The sequence below is a fragment of the Xenopus laevis genome, chromosome 2S (genome assembly GCF_017654675.1).
Source record: "Xenopus laevis strain J_2021 chromosome 2S, Xenopus_laevis_v10.1, whole genome shotgun sequence".
Lineage (NCBI taxonomy): Eukaryota > Metazoa > Chordata > Amphibia > Anura > Pipidae > Xenopus > Xenopus laevis.
Window position 1 is genome coordinate 51,363,350 of NC_054374.1, and position 16,977 is coordinate 51,380,326.

General features: G+C 36.3%; 1 protein-coding gene across 3 annotated transcripts in view; it reads left to right on the top strand.

Annotated features, from left to right (window-relative positions):
• Nucleotides 1-16,977, top strand: part of mid1.S (midline 1 S homeolog) — a 161,395-nt gene that overhangs the window by 114,302 nt on the left and 30,116 nt on the right. For all 3 annotated transcript variants that reach the window (XM_018249236.2, XM_018249234.2, XM_018249233.2), the window contains 3 exons: nt 2,775-2,923; nt 7,196-7,323; nt 8,489-8,632. In XM_018249236.2, coding sequence (XP_018104725.1) covers nt 2,775-2,923; nt 7,196-7,323; nt 8,489-8,632 — 421 coding nt within the window. The remainder of the gene's footprint in view (nt 1-2,774; nt 2,924-7,195; nt 7,324-8,488; nt 8,633-16,977) is intronic.

The following is a 16,977-nucleotide window of genomic DNA, read 5'->3' on the forward strand; positions in this document are numbered from 1 at the left end:
GATCCTCTTTGACCCTTGATAATATGTTAAAATATGCTTGCATGTGAAGTCCAGCAACAACTGAGTTAAGTCTGGTTGAGCAGTGGTTGTTATATCTCATTTATAAAGGAGCCGTTATGATTTGTTTGGTAATCGTAACTCTTGAATTTTCCACTTTGCATGCTTTAAGTGCTGCTGAATTCAAGTCATGTTGTGCAAATACAAGTATAAAGTTAAGTGAGCAATTAACCAGAACTGGGCTAAGCTAAATACATATTAATGAGTTGAAGATAACCGTTTATTAATCATTGCCAAATGTCATTTCTTGGCATTTTTTATAGGATCAGAATACTATTTTTCACTATTCTGCTTGCCTAATAGAAAAATAGAGGGGTTTATATAAATCCTTTTACTTTGTGTTATTTGTCCTTAACTTCTTTGAAGGTTCTGCTTACTATTTTGCATATAGTTCTAACCTTGCTTCACTTTTATTGGATTTCCTTATGACCTCCTTATGTGGCACAGCCTCACTGTGAATAACCACCTACGCTTTCAAATGAAAGTTCTTTTCATCTAGTCTGAAGGAGTGGCCTCTGGTATGGTGATCCACTTTATGGGAAAAAAGGTTCCCTGCAATTTGTCGATAATGTCTTCTAATATACTTGTAAAGTGTAATCATATCCCCTCACTAGTGCCTTTTTTTCCAGAGAAAACAAACCTGACCTTGTACTCTGCACTCTATCCAGCTCATTTATATCCCTCTTATGGACTGGAGCCCAAAACTGCACCACATACTTCAGACGAGGCCTTGCCAGTTTTCATTCCTTGAGTTTATGGCCTTTTTTATGCAAGACAGAACTTTATTTGCTTTAGTGGCCACAAAAAGACACTGCCCAGAATTAGACAACTTGTTATCCACAAAAAACCCTAGATCCCTTTCAGTTAAGGAAACTCCTAAAACACTGCAATTTAGTGTTTAATATGTATTTATATTATTTTTTCTAAAGTGCATAACCTTGCATTTATCAACATTGCACCTCATTTTCCTGCTGCCCAATTTTCCAATTTAGTCAAATCACTCTGCAAAGTGGCAGCATCCTGCATGGAACCCATAGTTCTGCACAATTTAGTATCATCAGCAAAAATAGAAACAGTACTTTCAATGCCTACCTCCAGGTCATTAATTAACAAGTTGAAAAGTAAAGGACCGTGTACAGAGCCCTGCGGTACTCCACTTACAACACTAGTTCAATTAGAAAAAGTTCAATTTACCATTTATCTTTTAGATAGTTCTCTATCCAGGTACAAATACTGTGGGACAGATTAAGTAAAGGGCTTAGTGGCCGTGGCTAGTGAAAATTCGCTAGAAATCCCACCCGCAGGCACATCAGCAATTTACTAACAGACGTAGATGACAATTCGCTAGCTATAGACTCCGTCGATAGAGTAGTGTCGTGCCCTATCAGAAGGAAAATGTACGTTATGTTTTGCCAGAGTTTCCTTCCCAACCTTAGACCTTGCGGACTGATAAGATGAAGCTACATCCTCCACAATCTTGTCAATTACTTCATATCCTGTATGCCGAAAAGTCATAAAAGTTCTAAAAAACATTGGCATGTTTTCATATTGTAAAGCAGGATGCCTATAAAACTTCTAAACTGTTTGTGCTTTAACCAATTTGAGGGACATCCCATATTTGTTTTAGGGTTGACCCAGGTGTAGGGCATTAGAGGATATCTTTTGTCTTTATTTTGTTTCCATAGAAATTTGTAATAATATGTGGCCATTATTGCACCAACATCTCTAATAAAGACGTATATATAACTTATATGTTCTCGCCCTATTCAAATTGACCTAAGCTTTGCTAGGCAGAAATGAACGTTAGCAAAAGTTCGCTATTAAATGCTTGCGCTGGCAAATTAAGGCTAGTGAAACTTCACAAGTGTTCAGCTGCCAAGACGCAACTTTGCATTTTAGTGAATTTGTGCCTGGTGAAGTGGCGCGGAGTGTGGCGAAACCCTTCGCAGGCAAAGATTCTTCCTTTAGTCAATTTGCCCTTATGTTCCAGGAAAACATTCCTTAATTTAACCAGTAACCTTCTGTGTGGCACTGTATCAAATGCTTTAGCAAAGTCTAAGTAGATAACATGAACTGCCTTCACAGAATCAAGGTCCCTGCTCACCTTCTCATAAAATTTATAGTATTATAGTTTGCAATGAAGTCCAGTATCTTATGCCTTAAAACCCCTTAAAAAATCTTTCCTACCACTAATGTCAGACTAAACGGCCTATAGTTTTGAGGCTGAGGATCCCTTTTTTGAATAGTGGCGCAGGTTAAAGGGACTATAATGCCAGAAAGTATTTAATTTACAGCCTACTGTTCAAATTAGTAATATTTGCTAATTAAGCCACTTCTAATGCCTTTAATCCTCCCTTACTTATTTCAAGTTCCAGGCCAAACAGGTGTGGCATGCAAGAGAGCAGGGGAACTCGCTTAGCAAGTAATGGGGTAGGCTGTTGCGAGGAGCAAGGGGAGGATGCCGACCACGGTAGGTTGACATGCAGAAGTAGATCAATCAGGTGGCAGTATATCTTGGCCTGGCTCTGGTAGCACAAATAGGGTTCATTGCACAATTTCTGCCACATTCACCTGTGCTCTATATGCAGTGAGTCTATATGCATTGCGCACATTTCACTTCCTTAGCTCTCTAGTTCAGTACATTATTTATATTTGCTATTATGTAATTACCACTTATGTACATCTCCTCATGTCGTACCTTTTTACTCCTCTCCTAGGTCGTTAGGTTACGAAAACTGGCACAGCAGGTTGCCAACTGTAAACAGTGCATTGAGCGCTCCACATCCCTAATCTCACAGGCAGAACAATCGCTAAAAGAAAATGATCATGCTCGCTTCCTTCAATCAGCCAAGAATATCACAGAAAGGTAAACGGCATACAGGATAGCCTGTAAATTTCTCAGAAGCCAAAAGTACCAATTAGACCTAATTTTCTAGTAATGTGTTGGTTTATTAATATTATCTGTTTCCTGTGCTGTACTAATGTCTTCTACTAGTGTATCTGAGTACAGATGAATGTATTTGGCTGTGCCCAGCAGTCTATGTATGTATGTATGTAGAGGCATACAGGCATACCAGGCATGTATGTAGAATATTTTTCTCATTGTTAATTGTTACTGATGATGTGCAGAATCATAATGTCAAAAATCTCCCCCATTCCCATGTTTTTCAGTAGCAACTCATAAGGTAAGATCCACGACTTTCTAATATAATGATAATCTAATTATAAAATAATATAAACATAACAGACATATTATAATTGCCACACTATAGAAGTGACTGTGCTCTGGTAGAGTGGTTTAATAGGCTTCTTCTATCTCAGTGTAAAACTTGTTAAAGGGCCTTGAGCCCGAAACATGTTGTGGCAATAAAGCACAATAAGCAGCAAGCACTGCATTCTTGGGTTTTTCTCTCAGTAACTCCAATTTCAATTGACATATTATAATTGTTTTAGAAGGAAGTACAACTACAGTGGTAAGTACAACCACACAATGTTATCCCTTTAAAACAGTATAATTATTTAAATTGTAATGTCATGAAAACCTTTAAAAGAGTAGTTAACCTTTAAGTTACTCTTATTATATTTTATAATGGTCAGTTCTTGGCAACTGTTTAACTGGTCTTCATATTTCTTTCTTACAACTTTTAAATTATTTTTGCTTTGCTTTGCAGGACCACAATTTTATTGTTATTGTTGCTTTGTATTCATTTTTGTTTTTTATTCAAGTCCTCTCCTATTCATACTCCATGCTCTCATTTACACCACTGGCTGGTAGCTAGGGTAATGTGGACCCTAGCAACCATACGGCTGCTGAAATTCCAAACTGAAGAGCTGCCAAACAAACTGCTAAATCATTCTAAAACCACAAATACTAAAAATGAACACCAATTGGAAGTTGTCTCAAAATATCACTCTCGACATTATACCTAAAGTAAATTTTAAAGAGATACTGACACCAGAAATTAAACTCTTTTTACATCTATCATAATATTGTCTTTGAAAGCTACTTATAACATTACCTCTAATGTTCCATGTCCCTGTATGAGGGGGCTGCCATATTTTTGCAGCAGGAGTCCGTTAGCATTGGAAACTTTAATTGACAGGCTGAGATGGGACAGTCAGGTTAGCAAAACAGTTAGGTTTAGGAACTTCAACTAACAATTACTTAATAAAACAAACCTCTCGGCAAAGAACAATCATCATGACATATATGTAACTTTTAATATACTTTCATATTTTAAAAAGTCATTTTTTAGTGTCAGTATCACTTTAAGATGAACAAAACCTTTAAGCAAATACACAAAATATAGCTGATAGTTGCTAGTATGTTTAGCCCCATTGATAGGGCTAAAATTCATGTACATACTACAGTACTACATTACCACCATCTCCCCCCATAAAAAGCATCAACCATCTCTCAGGTCCAAGTGATCAGTCTGATCAGACTTGATGTTATCCATGAACAATTAGCACCCTTCTAGAAAACTACTAAGCCCTGACATACACAATTTTTAAAAACTGTACTTATTTTAGTGGTAATACAAGCAGTGTTTGCAGTATTTTTTAATGAACTTCCCATCTTACAAAAGCAAAGCAGAAATGTATTTGTCTTAGGTAGTAGTTGTTTCTGGCCCCTCTTTGTTTTGTAAGATGTAGAATGTGTGTGTAATTTTTCAGAAATATTCCCAGAACTTAAAAAGTTGGCATATGTGTCTCTGTCCTTGACTGCTGGAGTACTCTTACACCATCAAAAGAGGGAAGAATAATCCCTTTTTAAACGGCAGATTCAACTTCAATTAACATGATTGCTAGTTAACATAGATTGCTAGCTTGCAGATAAAAGGGAACAATTGCCAAAGCATGTATTTTAGGTTTGTTTAATATCTAAGGGAAAACATGACCGGATACTCTTGCAATAATTATCATAAAATGTTCTACAAAGGGAAGAGAAGTCTTTTGTGCAGGACGCCATGTAGAAATGTCAAGGGGAGTGAAAAAAGGCTTTAGGAATGTGATGTATTTCCTCCAAGACTTATAGCTAGGGATTTGTAAATCTAAGGGTGGGGTGGTACATTTTTCTCATTTCACCTTATTGTTAGTGCCCTGATTATCCAGAAAAAGCACTTTGACTATGTACACAATTAATATTCGGAAATAACTAGAAAATGTCTGACTGGGATGTTTTGACAGGGGACATCATCAAGTGAGTAGAAATATACTTGTGACTACTACTTGTGCTTCAGCACAGCAGTGTATTTTGCCCCCTGCCATAAGCAGAGGGTGTTTTTTTTGTTTGGGTAGGCTGTCTAATATTACATCAGCATTTTCTTTCAAAGCAATTTTACACTGGCAGAGAAACAGCTGATTCAGTCCCATATTATTAGCACTGGCAAAAGTTGTAATTCACCAGTCTGAGCACACAGGATGTTTGGCAACCTTGACAATCGACCGGTTCTTATCATGTATGGCCACCTTTACTAATTTATGGGCCCACAGACTGCATGGTTTAGTGCTAAGTATTTTTTTACTTGACATGAACAAAGCCCAGACTATTTTGAAAATAATATGCATACCACTGTCTTATTATTAGTGATGAGGGACATTTTTCACCAGGTTTAGCAGCGAAAAAGATGCCCATAGAGTCCAATGGGTGGAAAAATTGTTTTGCGTCAAAAAAAAATTGCCACCCATAGACTTCAATGCTTTTGGTGAATTTTTTCAGATCCCTTAAGATCGTCTTCTTCATTTGCCTACTGAATGTGTTGATTGCTGCTTTTTGCCTAGCTCAAATATGACCCACTTGTTATTCCAGCTGGTCATATAATATAGCAAGGAATATGCCCATGTATGGCCAGCCTAAAGAGAAAATATTATGAATAGTTTTTTTTTCATGACAGTTTGGGCCTAAAGGCTAACGTTCTCATTAGTCTTTGTATAAAGTTAAAGGAAAACTAGACTCTAAAAATGTATATTGCTAAAAATGCCATATTTTATATACTGAACTTATTGCACCAGCCTAAACGGCTATGTAAGTATATTTTGCAAAAATATTCTATGCAAATAAAGTGAATGCACTGTGTGTTGACCCGGATGAATACAATATTAGTATTTGGTCATCCCCATGTATGGTCATTGCTAAATCCTCTTTCATATATAACCCTATTGTAATTTTTAGAATGTGTAAACCATTAAAAGTTCTGTATATTTCATTAGCTAGTTGGGACAGCATATGAGGAAAAACGTTCAAGGATGCTGCAATTATAGTTTTTCTGATAGGATCCAAAAAAGGAAAAGCTGTTTCCTCTCACTGTCTGTAGCAATATGCCATATGAAATAGAGATTGTTTAAACAGTTCTTTGGTTAGAACACCATGATCCAGTATAAGGCTCCCAGTTCACAAGAGTAATTTGTGGCAAATATTTTAGATATATCGTTTTTCATGTGCTTTCCTGAAATAAAGCCTTTCCTGTTAATAGAAGATACCAATGTTTCTCAGGAGGTATAAAACTTTTACTTGGAGGCAAATGACAACAATTCTTGAGAGTGAAGAATATCATAAACATAGCATTGTTTCTAATTATTTATGATCAATTTAAACATGCAGTTACGGATATTTTGTAGCTTGCTTCGATTTCAGCCTGAGACTTGCATTTCAAGCCCATAGTCTGTTCTTACCCACAATGCAGAGTTTCCCCCACAATTCCAGCATAGCACATGCTTTGCTGCAAATAGGATGCAGTTATGTTGTAAATATTGATTGGATGTCTGTATTTCCACCACTTACCAATACCAAAGAAAAGTGCATTATATTTACAGTAAATGTATACAAATCATTTAATTTATTTCTCTTGCTGGTCCTTTAACTTCCCTGGTTTTTAAAAAGGGAGGGGGGCTTTATATTTTGCCTGCCTATTAAGCCTAGAGTAGATTTCAGATTTATCTGGTAAACAATAAATCATATTTGTTTGCGGCTCATCAAGCAAACCTTTAAACAAACAACAGCAGGAAGATACAATGCAAACTGTGTGCTCTATTGCCATCCAGTCAACTGATGTTGTATACGCCAATGTTGTTGGTATGTTCTTCATCGACGCTACAGTAAGTGCAGAATGACCTGGATATTTTTCTCTCCCTATAGAGTTTCAATGGCAACAGCATCCTCTCAAGTGCTTATTCCAGAAATCAACCTGAATGACACATTTGACACATTTGCATTGGATTTTTCAAGAGAGAAGAAGATGTTAGAATGTCTTGATTATCTGACAGGTAAGGCTGTGTTTTAACTCTTAATCATGTATTCGATCATTGAAAGGAATATTAAGTAATACAGGCATGAGTAGATATAAGTAGTGTGGCATACCTCTCAAATGTCCTGTTTTTCACAGCTCAACCCGCAGTCCCGGATTGTTACTGAAATGTCCCAACTTTCTTTTTGATTTCCTGCACTAAACAGCCAGAAAATATACAAAGTTTCTAAAACTTAATTGGCTTTTGCCAGAGAGCCCAGAGTATGTGGCAGGTGCACTTAGTAACAATTTAAGATAAAGTAACAATTGTAACAGTTTAAGATAAGCAGGTCTCTTGGGGAAACTGTGACTTGCAGCTTCATTATCAAAACTGTAATAACACATAAAAACAACAGAAATTTGTTCAAACTTAGATAGCCTGCCAAATTTTGTAAAATGAACATGGTAATTAGGGGATGTGGCCACAAAACAGGTGTGGTCTAACAATGTTCACCACTCTCTGCATAGCAAATCTTTTTTGCCCCTCTTTACAAAATGTTGGGAGGGATGGACTGTGGCATTGCTGGGAAGATGCTGGGCCTGTACGATTCTAGAAATTACAAGCAGCCTTGGATATTTGGCTTGAGAGAGTAATCACTCTCTTTTTTTTGGCATCTAAAACATTTTGGAGTCTAAAAACATGTGGCTAAACTTGCAATTACAGTGTTGCCTGCATTTGGCAGTGTTGAGGCGTGTAGGTGTCCTCTCTCCTGCTCCCACCTGTCCCCTAACTTGCATGCTTAACATACAAGCACATTAGGCAGCAGAAGAGGACACTGGCTCCTGTTAAAAACATAGCCCCATTGCAGACATTATGGACAGAGCTGGCCTGTGCTCCCTGGGGCTTTGTTGTGCTCTTTAGTGTTCTTGAACTCCTGCCCGTGGATTTTGTTATTGATTCTAGAAAAATATAAATTCCTATTACTGTCTATGAATGAGAGAACCCACGATTTCCTGGCTTAGGAGCTCTTTGTAAAGCCGTTTGCCACTACATTTATGGTTAAACTCTGAAGTTAATTAAACTGATACTGCCAGTACCACCAGAATGAGTTTTTCAACAGGTTAGGAAAAAAAATGTGTTGAAGCAAAGTGTTTAAAACTAATAAGTTACAGTTTTATGGAGTCTTGGAATTCTGCCTCCACAGCACCAAATCCCCCTGTAATTAGAGAGGAACTATGCACTGCTTCCTACGACACCATTACTGTGCATTGGACATCTGATGATGAGTTTAGTGTGGTTTCCTATGAGCTACAGTACACCATCTTCACTGGACAAGCTAATGTTGTTAGTAAGTACCAAATTCATCTAATTACACCTTCCAATTATTGTGCGAGCTTTTTTTTTTTGTTTTGTTTTTTCAGTTCAGCTGCATATTCATGTCTGTGTAACAAACATATACGCTTATATTTATTTTTGGATATATATATTCATAGATTAATAAATGTATACAGGTATGGGATGCATTATCTGGAAACCTGTTATCCTAAAAGTTCCGAATTACAGAAAGGCTGTCTCACATAGACTCCATTTTATCCAAATAATCCAAATTTTTAAAAATGATGTCCTTTTTGTCTGTAATAGTAAAACAGTACCTGTACTTGATCCAAACGAAGATATAATTAATCCTTATTGGAAGCAAAACCAGCCTGTTTATTTAATGTTTAATTAATTTTCTAGTAGACTTAAAGTATGAAGATCCAAATTACGGAAAGATCTGTTATCCTGAAAGCTCCAGGTCCCAAGCATTCTGAATAACAGGTCCCATACCTGTATATAGATATTTATGCAGGATTTCTGCCAACTTAATGAGCTCATATCAAAAGGGGGTATATTTTCCCTTTAAGACCTTTTCCCTGCTGCATAAATGTTTGCACTAGATTAATAAAGGAAAAAGTTGTATGAGCATGCACTTCTGCGTCACACCAGCTCAGCGAAACTACTAATACAAGCACAAACAAGAAAAAATGCGGCTTTATCCAAAGGTGTAAGCTCCAAATGTGTAATAAATAACCAAAGCTCAACAGTGAGTGTGAACTAAACTTATACTGTTTACTCAGGAGTGCATGCTCCACCAACTTTTTCTTTCATCTCACCCCAAGCTATGGGTTCAGGGCGCTGCACCCGGGCCACCTTCTTTCATCGGTGAGTGCGAACTAAACTTATACTGTTCATTTATATCATATTGCCGAGAATGCTGAACCCTTAAGAAACGGACCTGGGGCCCCGCACCCAGGTCAGGTTCTATGTCGGGTGAGCTTTGGTTATTTTTTACACATTCACCTTTGGATAGAGCCACGTTTTTTTTTGTCTGTGCTAGAATAATAAAAACATATTTTTAGTTATACCATATGGCCATGCAGTGTTTTAGCTTAGTCGTCTCCATCAAAACAAACCTTTCTGCTAAATCCTAATCTTTTGCTATATCTCAAATATAGTTATGAAGCTCTCTGCTTCTGTCTGCATATAGAATCAGCAGGAGCTAAAACAGCATATTAAAGATGCACATTGCACTTGGCTTTTGCCCATTTCAGTGTGAATATAGAAACAGTCTTTGAATAGCTTGACAAAACCTAATTCCTTAATGACAACTGAATGTGAGGAGTCCCCTTCATGCACAAAAGTATGTGTTAATCAGATTTACATGTTGACATGTGCTAATTGCTTCACTTCAGATCACAAGTCAAAAGCTGTCACCCACTGCTCCAAACTTTATATGTTATTCTGAAATGAAATACTGATTATAAAATGAGAAAGTTGGAGAATATCTTGTGTGATATAAGCACAGAATTTAACAAACTTAATTTTGAGAGCTAATTTATTTGTTAGTGTACATTTATTTGGCCTGTGTTTTACCATGCCCATTTGCATGGATTCCTAACTCTCCCTCTCTTAGCTATGTTGTCTAGTCTGCTGGAAGATGCACCATATTAACTTGGTTTCCCACACACTGAAAAAAGGTGCTTTTACTGCTACTATAATTTTTCAATTCTCAGTTTGAGCGGCACATAGAAATAAAGTGTTACCCACATGTATTCCTGCAGAATTGGGCTTTATAACCTGTGCTGGAGATATATTGATGTGCAGTATCTCTCCACAGAGGCTATGAAAAATCTAGGATGTTGTCCATGGTACATAAAGTATCATTGGTCCCCTGGTGACTGGCAGCACACCTAGTGATGTCATGCCATATGCCCATGGACTGCTAGACCAGGAGGATTAATGGGCAGCCAGATATACAGTAAGCTGACCCAGTAATATGTACCTTCATTAATTCACTATTTCCATCAGACAGGAAAATTCAAAATGAAGGTACAGTAACACATTAATGTAGATTTTATAAAAAATAATTGGAATTTTTGTATATGTTTCTCTATTTTTAAATAAACTTCAAAGGGCAATACCCTGTCAGGAACCTGTGATGCCACTGTTGAGCTGTGAGCTACTTCCTTCATTATGCGTTTGTGCCATGACTTTACAATAACATATACACTTTCTTTCCTGGTTTTATTCTATTGTTCAGCATAGGAATGCTTTTAATTTGTTTTATGAGCATTTTATTTAAAAGAATTTTGTAAATAATAGGAGGTTAAAGCATTCTGTGCATCCCTCTGCTGTTATTATGTAAAACGCTTTCTATTTGCTTTTAACTTCCACCATGGTTTATTAAGAGAGTAGAAAATCAAGTCTGTATATAAGATAACCAGATTGCTGAAATTGCAAAATAGAGAGCTGCTAAAGCTAAATAGTTTAAAAAACTACAAAATATTTAAATGAATTGCAAAGTATCTCAGAATACAATATACTTTCTACATTGTGCTAAATGTTCATTTAGTCTGTTAGTTAAAGCCTGTAACCATGATCAATTAGTTTGACTTTACTATGTAGACCATTTTGGCCAGTTGTCTGGCCATATATACCACTGTCTGTCAATTCTTCTGCTAATACCCTTCTTTGCATGTAAATAGCGGGTTGGCAAATAGGGCAAAGAGAGACTACTGCTTAGAAGGGTTATTTATAAAAAAAATTGAGTTGGTGCTATTTTCTTAATTCGAGAAAAATATGATGCAAAAAAACATGAAACCACCCTAATTTTTTCCCTCAAATTTGAATTTTGATAAAGTCTCTAAGTCTTCTGTATAGACTGGCATATCACAGAATAGTGTCCCCTTTAGCCCACAGGCCAATCATTCTTATACTGCCATCTTCTTTAAATAATAAGTAGCTAAATATCACCGCCAGTGAAGCCAATGTGTATCCCAAGCTGCTGCAGAACTACAGCTTCCTACATCCTCCAACCCTTTTTGATCTAAAGGACCACATGGCTAAAGGAGAATTGCACCACTCCAAGCTATTTCTTGATTATTCTGCTGAACTGTCAGTGTATTTGGCAGTGCTCAGGTAGCAAAGTGGACTTTTTAGGGTCTCCTGCAGTAGTTAAAACAGTAACTTATGTATGAGTAATGAGAGAAATAGCATGGTTCCCCCAATAAAGAAAGTAAATAGTCTACCCAGTAAGATCATTCTTCTATAGCATAATTTTGGAATTCCACTAAGAAAAGCACATGTGCAGCTGTTTTTCTCTTGTTTACTTGTATCAAGAAAGGCTGAATCTTAATTCATGCCAATAACTGAAGAAAGCCAGCTGGAATGGGAGAAGAACATTATATTTTTTGGTTTTTTTCCTTTTATCATTTCCTTTCCCAGTTATCAAAATAATCACTTTAGATCAACTTTAAGCCTTCACATTCACATACATGTTTTAACTCCAATGCTTCATCGCTGTCTTAAGACATTAATATAATCATATAAAAAATATCCTTGTTCCAAAGTCTCTGATAATTGCAGCGATTAAATTGATTTTGTTTATAAAAACAGCATGTGTTTTTAATACAAAAAAATAAAAAAAGGAGACTTTTCTGCTTAAATTATGCATTTTTCTTTTCATGTCCTTATGTGTGAGTTATTTAAAATGGCATAGTCAGTAAAACATAAAAGATGTAGTTTTGAAAATATGGTTCAGGTTGGAGAAAGGAATTCTAATTATACAGTTCCGGCTCAAATAAAGTAATATAGCAAAAAGCTTAATTATTAGCTTACTCTAAGAGTCAATATCTCACTGGTTGTGGATGTAGTGGTCTGAGCAGATATTTAAAGGGTTCAGATATGCCCCTTATTTTGATACGATAAGTTGGTCCATGGCCAAATGTTTAAATAATATCAGTTGAGCAAAGATTGAGTACCAGTGAGGTACAAGTGAGCCTGTGCCAAAAAATCCCTTTATGTTGTAAAGGTATAGGATCTCTGATCCAGAAACCCAATATCCAGAAAGAATTACGGGAAGGTCATACTCCCATAGAGCCAATTTTAAAGGAGAAGGATAGTCGTCTTCCACTTGCAGGTGCCAAATATTAGGCACCCCCAAGTGATTGTATTTACTTACCTGAAACCCCAGGGTGGTGCTCCTATCAGCAGAAAACTGAATTCTGCTCTACTGCGCATGCACAGCCACGAGAAGAAAGAAGAAGCCGGAAGAGGATTACTCTGTGGTGCTCGCTGGAAGAACTCCTGGCCAGTGCAGTTCTGTGCTGATAGGAGCACCGGCCTGAGGTTTTAGGTAAGCATATACAATCACTTGGGGGTGCCTAACATCTTTTTTTTTTTTTTTTTTTTTTTTTTTTTTTAATTATTTATTTTTTCTCTCTAATAATAAAACAGTACTCTGTATTTGATCCAAACTATGAAGAATACATCTATATTGGTGGCAAAACAACCCAACTGGATTTATTTAATGGTTAAATGTTTTCAAGTAGACTTAAGGTATGGTGATCAAAAATACGGAAAAACACCTTACCCAGACGGAAAAAACGCAGGTCCCAATCATTCCGAATAACAGATCCCCCACCTGTACTATGGAAGGAAATAGTATACATGTACTGTACATGTTTTTCTAACAAAAAGTATTAAACTGTCAAGTATGAAATACAGAATCTTTCTTGTAGTTCTAAAAAAGTATATGTAAGACTCAAGGAGCCTGTTTACTTTCATTTGGAAAAATAGGTTCCCCAATCTTGATGTCTTTACAATGGTGTAATTGTAAAAAAAAAATTCTCAGATATAAGGCACAGACAGAACTTCTTTGTAAGAGAAAATAAGAGGAACCATTTATTTATAGTTAACTAGAAAAGCACACATAGCTATAACGATTTTAAAATACACTTTTCAATTTGTTACCTGTACTTCTCATAATTGCCTGCACAGTATTCTGCACATGAAAAATAAGTTCAAATGCAGTAGTTACCAAGTCCAAATAACACCACCAAGTTTTATACTAGCAGATTTAGCTTCTTAATATTTCCCCATAGATTTGGCAGTTAAACTGGAACTGTGGCAATTTACATTTTCAGATCATTACTGATGATATGTATTTTGAAAATAACCCAAAAAGTTCAATTTAAAAAGTGCCAATTAGAAGTACATATAAAATATCATTACTGAGAATCGTTTTATAATGTATTGACATTAGTCAATTTTAATGTGCAGCCTTAATGAACTGTTATTTATGGCAACACAACTGAGGCATTTGTTTTGACAACTGAAGTATTTATATTAATTGATACATTTTATTCTTGCAAAATATTTTTACATTAGAAATATTGCCTAGCTATGGTTTAAATCACTGTAAAGAAATACAAACGTTGCCCAGTGTTCTTTTATAAAACTTATTTTATGGTTTATTTTTAAAGGGCCTTCATTATATAGTGTGAAACAACTCGTTGTGCCATAGAAATGTGGAACTTCCAAAATATTTCTGTATAAGGAAAGTCAGATCTTAGTCATTCAACTTATCTTGTGCATATTTTTTGCTGGTTTTATCAAAGCCACTGTATTACATATACAACTGGCTTAGCCATTAAAGAACCGTTAAGGTCTAACAATTAAAATGTATTTATATACATTACTCGTTTCCTAAGTTGGAACAGCCCCTTAGTTACATGTCCGTATAATTTTGCTGCTGCTGACATGCTGTTATTCAGGACACAAACGTGCTTAGATCGGCTGATCCTCCTAAGCATAAATGCCTTATAACCTTTGCCAAAAGCTGGTTGGCATAGTATTAAGGAAAATAGCTACAATAACTATAGCCGTGAGTTTGCATCTGGAGAAGATTTTTTTCTCTGCAGTTATAATCAGTGATTCAGTGCAGTTACATGTAAAGGTATGTGTAACTTCAATATTGTATATAGGAAAGGATACAGCCAAAGACTGCATTGAATAACTGCAATGTGCATTTATTGACATGACATGCTTCGGGTATAACAACCCTTTATCAAGTGTGATATTGGGTTGTTATACCCGAAACATGTTGTGTTAATAAATGCACATTGCATTTATTCTGCCTTTGGCCGTATCCTTTCCTATATACAATATTGAAGTTGCACATACGTTTGGATGGTACGTGGAAAGGTGGCCTTGCTGAAAGGTAATTGTTGGGTATGTATTAGTTATTGTTAATGTAAAGGTATGTGACCTGTTATCCGGAAATCTGTTATCCAGATAACTCCGAATTTTGAAAAGGCCATCTCCCATAGACTCCATTTTATCCAAATAATCAACTTTTTTTAAAACGATTTCCTTGTTTGCTGTAATAATAGAGTACCTTGTACATGATTCAAACTAAGATATACATAATTATCATTGGAAGCAGAACCAATCGTTTATTTAATGTTTACATGATTTTCTACTAGACAGGTATGAAGATCCAAATTACAGAACAATCCCTTATCCAGGAAGCCCCAGATTGCGAGCATTCTGAATAACAGATCCCTGTACATGGACTTAATAATATTGCTCTTCGCCTTTCTTGACATGGCATCCCTCTTCCTGGATTTGTGCATTCAGGATAGTGTTAGAGAGGGACGCAGTGGGTTTTGTCATTGTGGGAGGAAAGCCATACGAACATAAGGAAAAATAGAACCCCATATTGGTCTTGGTCAAAATTAATCCCAAGAGCCCCACTCTGATAGGCAGTAGTTCTAACTATGCAAGTGTGTTGACCTCTATTTTCTAACCTGCCCAAATGCTGCCCAAGATGATGGCAATTTAATCAACATTTTGCAGAATTCAAGGAGTACATGGCAATAAACTGATAACAGGCATAAATTAGCCACAAGCAAACACTCACCCAGAAACTAGGCATTTGCAACATGGCAGTGCTCAATGTGCTTTTTCATTTTTCTATTACATATGCCACCTTCCAGTAATATATAATGTCCCTTTCAACACTACAATTCCCATCCTACAATTTTATTATAATAAAAATGCCTCTCTGAGTGTTGCTTTGTTTTGCGCTCTTTATTTCAAATCATTTCTTCTCATGCTCCCTAACAAGATGCTTTTGGCTCCAAGATTCTGAAAAAGAAAAATAGGATCATGTGGTATCAAATGAATCAGGGAATTTCTCTTGCAGACAGAGATACAGAGTTTGGGATTGGTCCCATCCGGTGCATAGAATATGTCAGATTCAAGCCCAGAGGAAATAACTTTCCACATTATTACCTCCAGATTGGAAAGACTGTAAATAGTCAGCTGGGAACTTGTACATCCTGTATTCATTTACATGTGCAGCTGTGATCTCCCAGTGTTCCACTTAATGCAGTGGCGCATAATAGATGCACCTTGACAGTTATTCTATTGCTGAACAGTTCCAGGTTACATCTTGTTCTGTAATGCAAATTATTTTTCTATTTAAAAAAAAAAAAATCATTTGGAAGCTTGGAAAGAAACATGGTTCACTTTGCACCCCCTAGGGTGCAGTGACAACCTCTAGGCTCCAGATGTTGTTGAATATAGTTCTCCTTCAGCTGGTGGGATGATGGGTATGTAGTTCAGTGCTTTCTGCCCATTAATAGATCATTTTGAAAGCTGTAATGAGTTTCTGGATGGTATGGAAAATGTAACCAAGGCCATGAATGGCATTTAAAGCACTGTAGATGACACATTTTTGGGGCAAGGGAGCATGTGGAAAGTTACATATTGCCAAAAATAGTTTTAATGGTAACATCTGTATGTTAACGGGATTAACAACTATAGCATTTACAGAAACACAAATTAATACAGATAAGTCCAGATCAGTAATTGCAAAGTTTGATAAAAATATAAAAAATGTTAAATGTAATGTTAGTGGAGGGTCATTCACGGTTAAATATTTAGTGAAATGTACAAACTACATTCTTTTTATGGCTTGGAATTCCATGTGGTCTCCAATATGGTGTAAAAACAAACATAAAGTATCAGGGCACATTTAATAAAAAATATAGAAAATCTTTAAGAGAAGTAGAAGTAATTTTTTATTCCGTGATGTGAAACTTTTAAAATAGTATGAGCACAAGATTGCACCCCTTACTGATTGTAAGACTATGGTCCAGTGGCAGGCTGTGCCTCCCGATGTTCCTTATCTTGTGCACCTTAATGACATGCAAATTCTGATGCAGGAATGTGCATGCCTTTGTACAAAGCAACTCAAGCCTTTTTTTGCAAGTTGCACAGAAGTTTAAGCTTCTAAATGGTTGTGATTTTGCTATTTGTCTAGTAACCCATAGGAACCAATTAGTAGGTAGCATTAATTGTTACCTG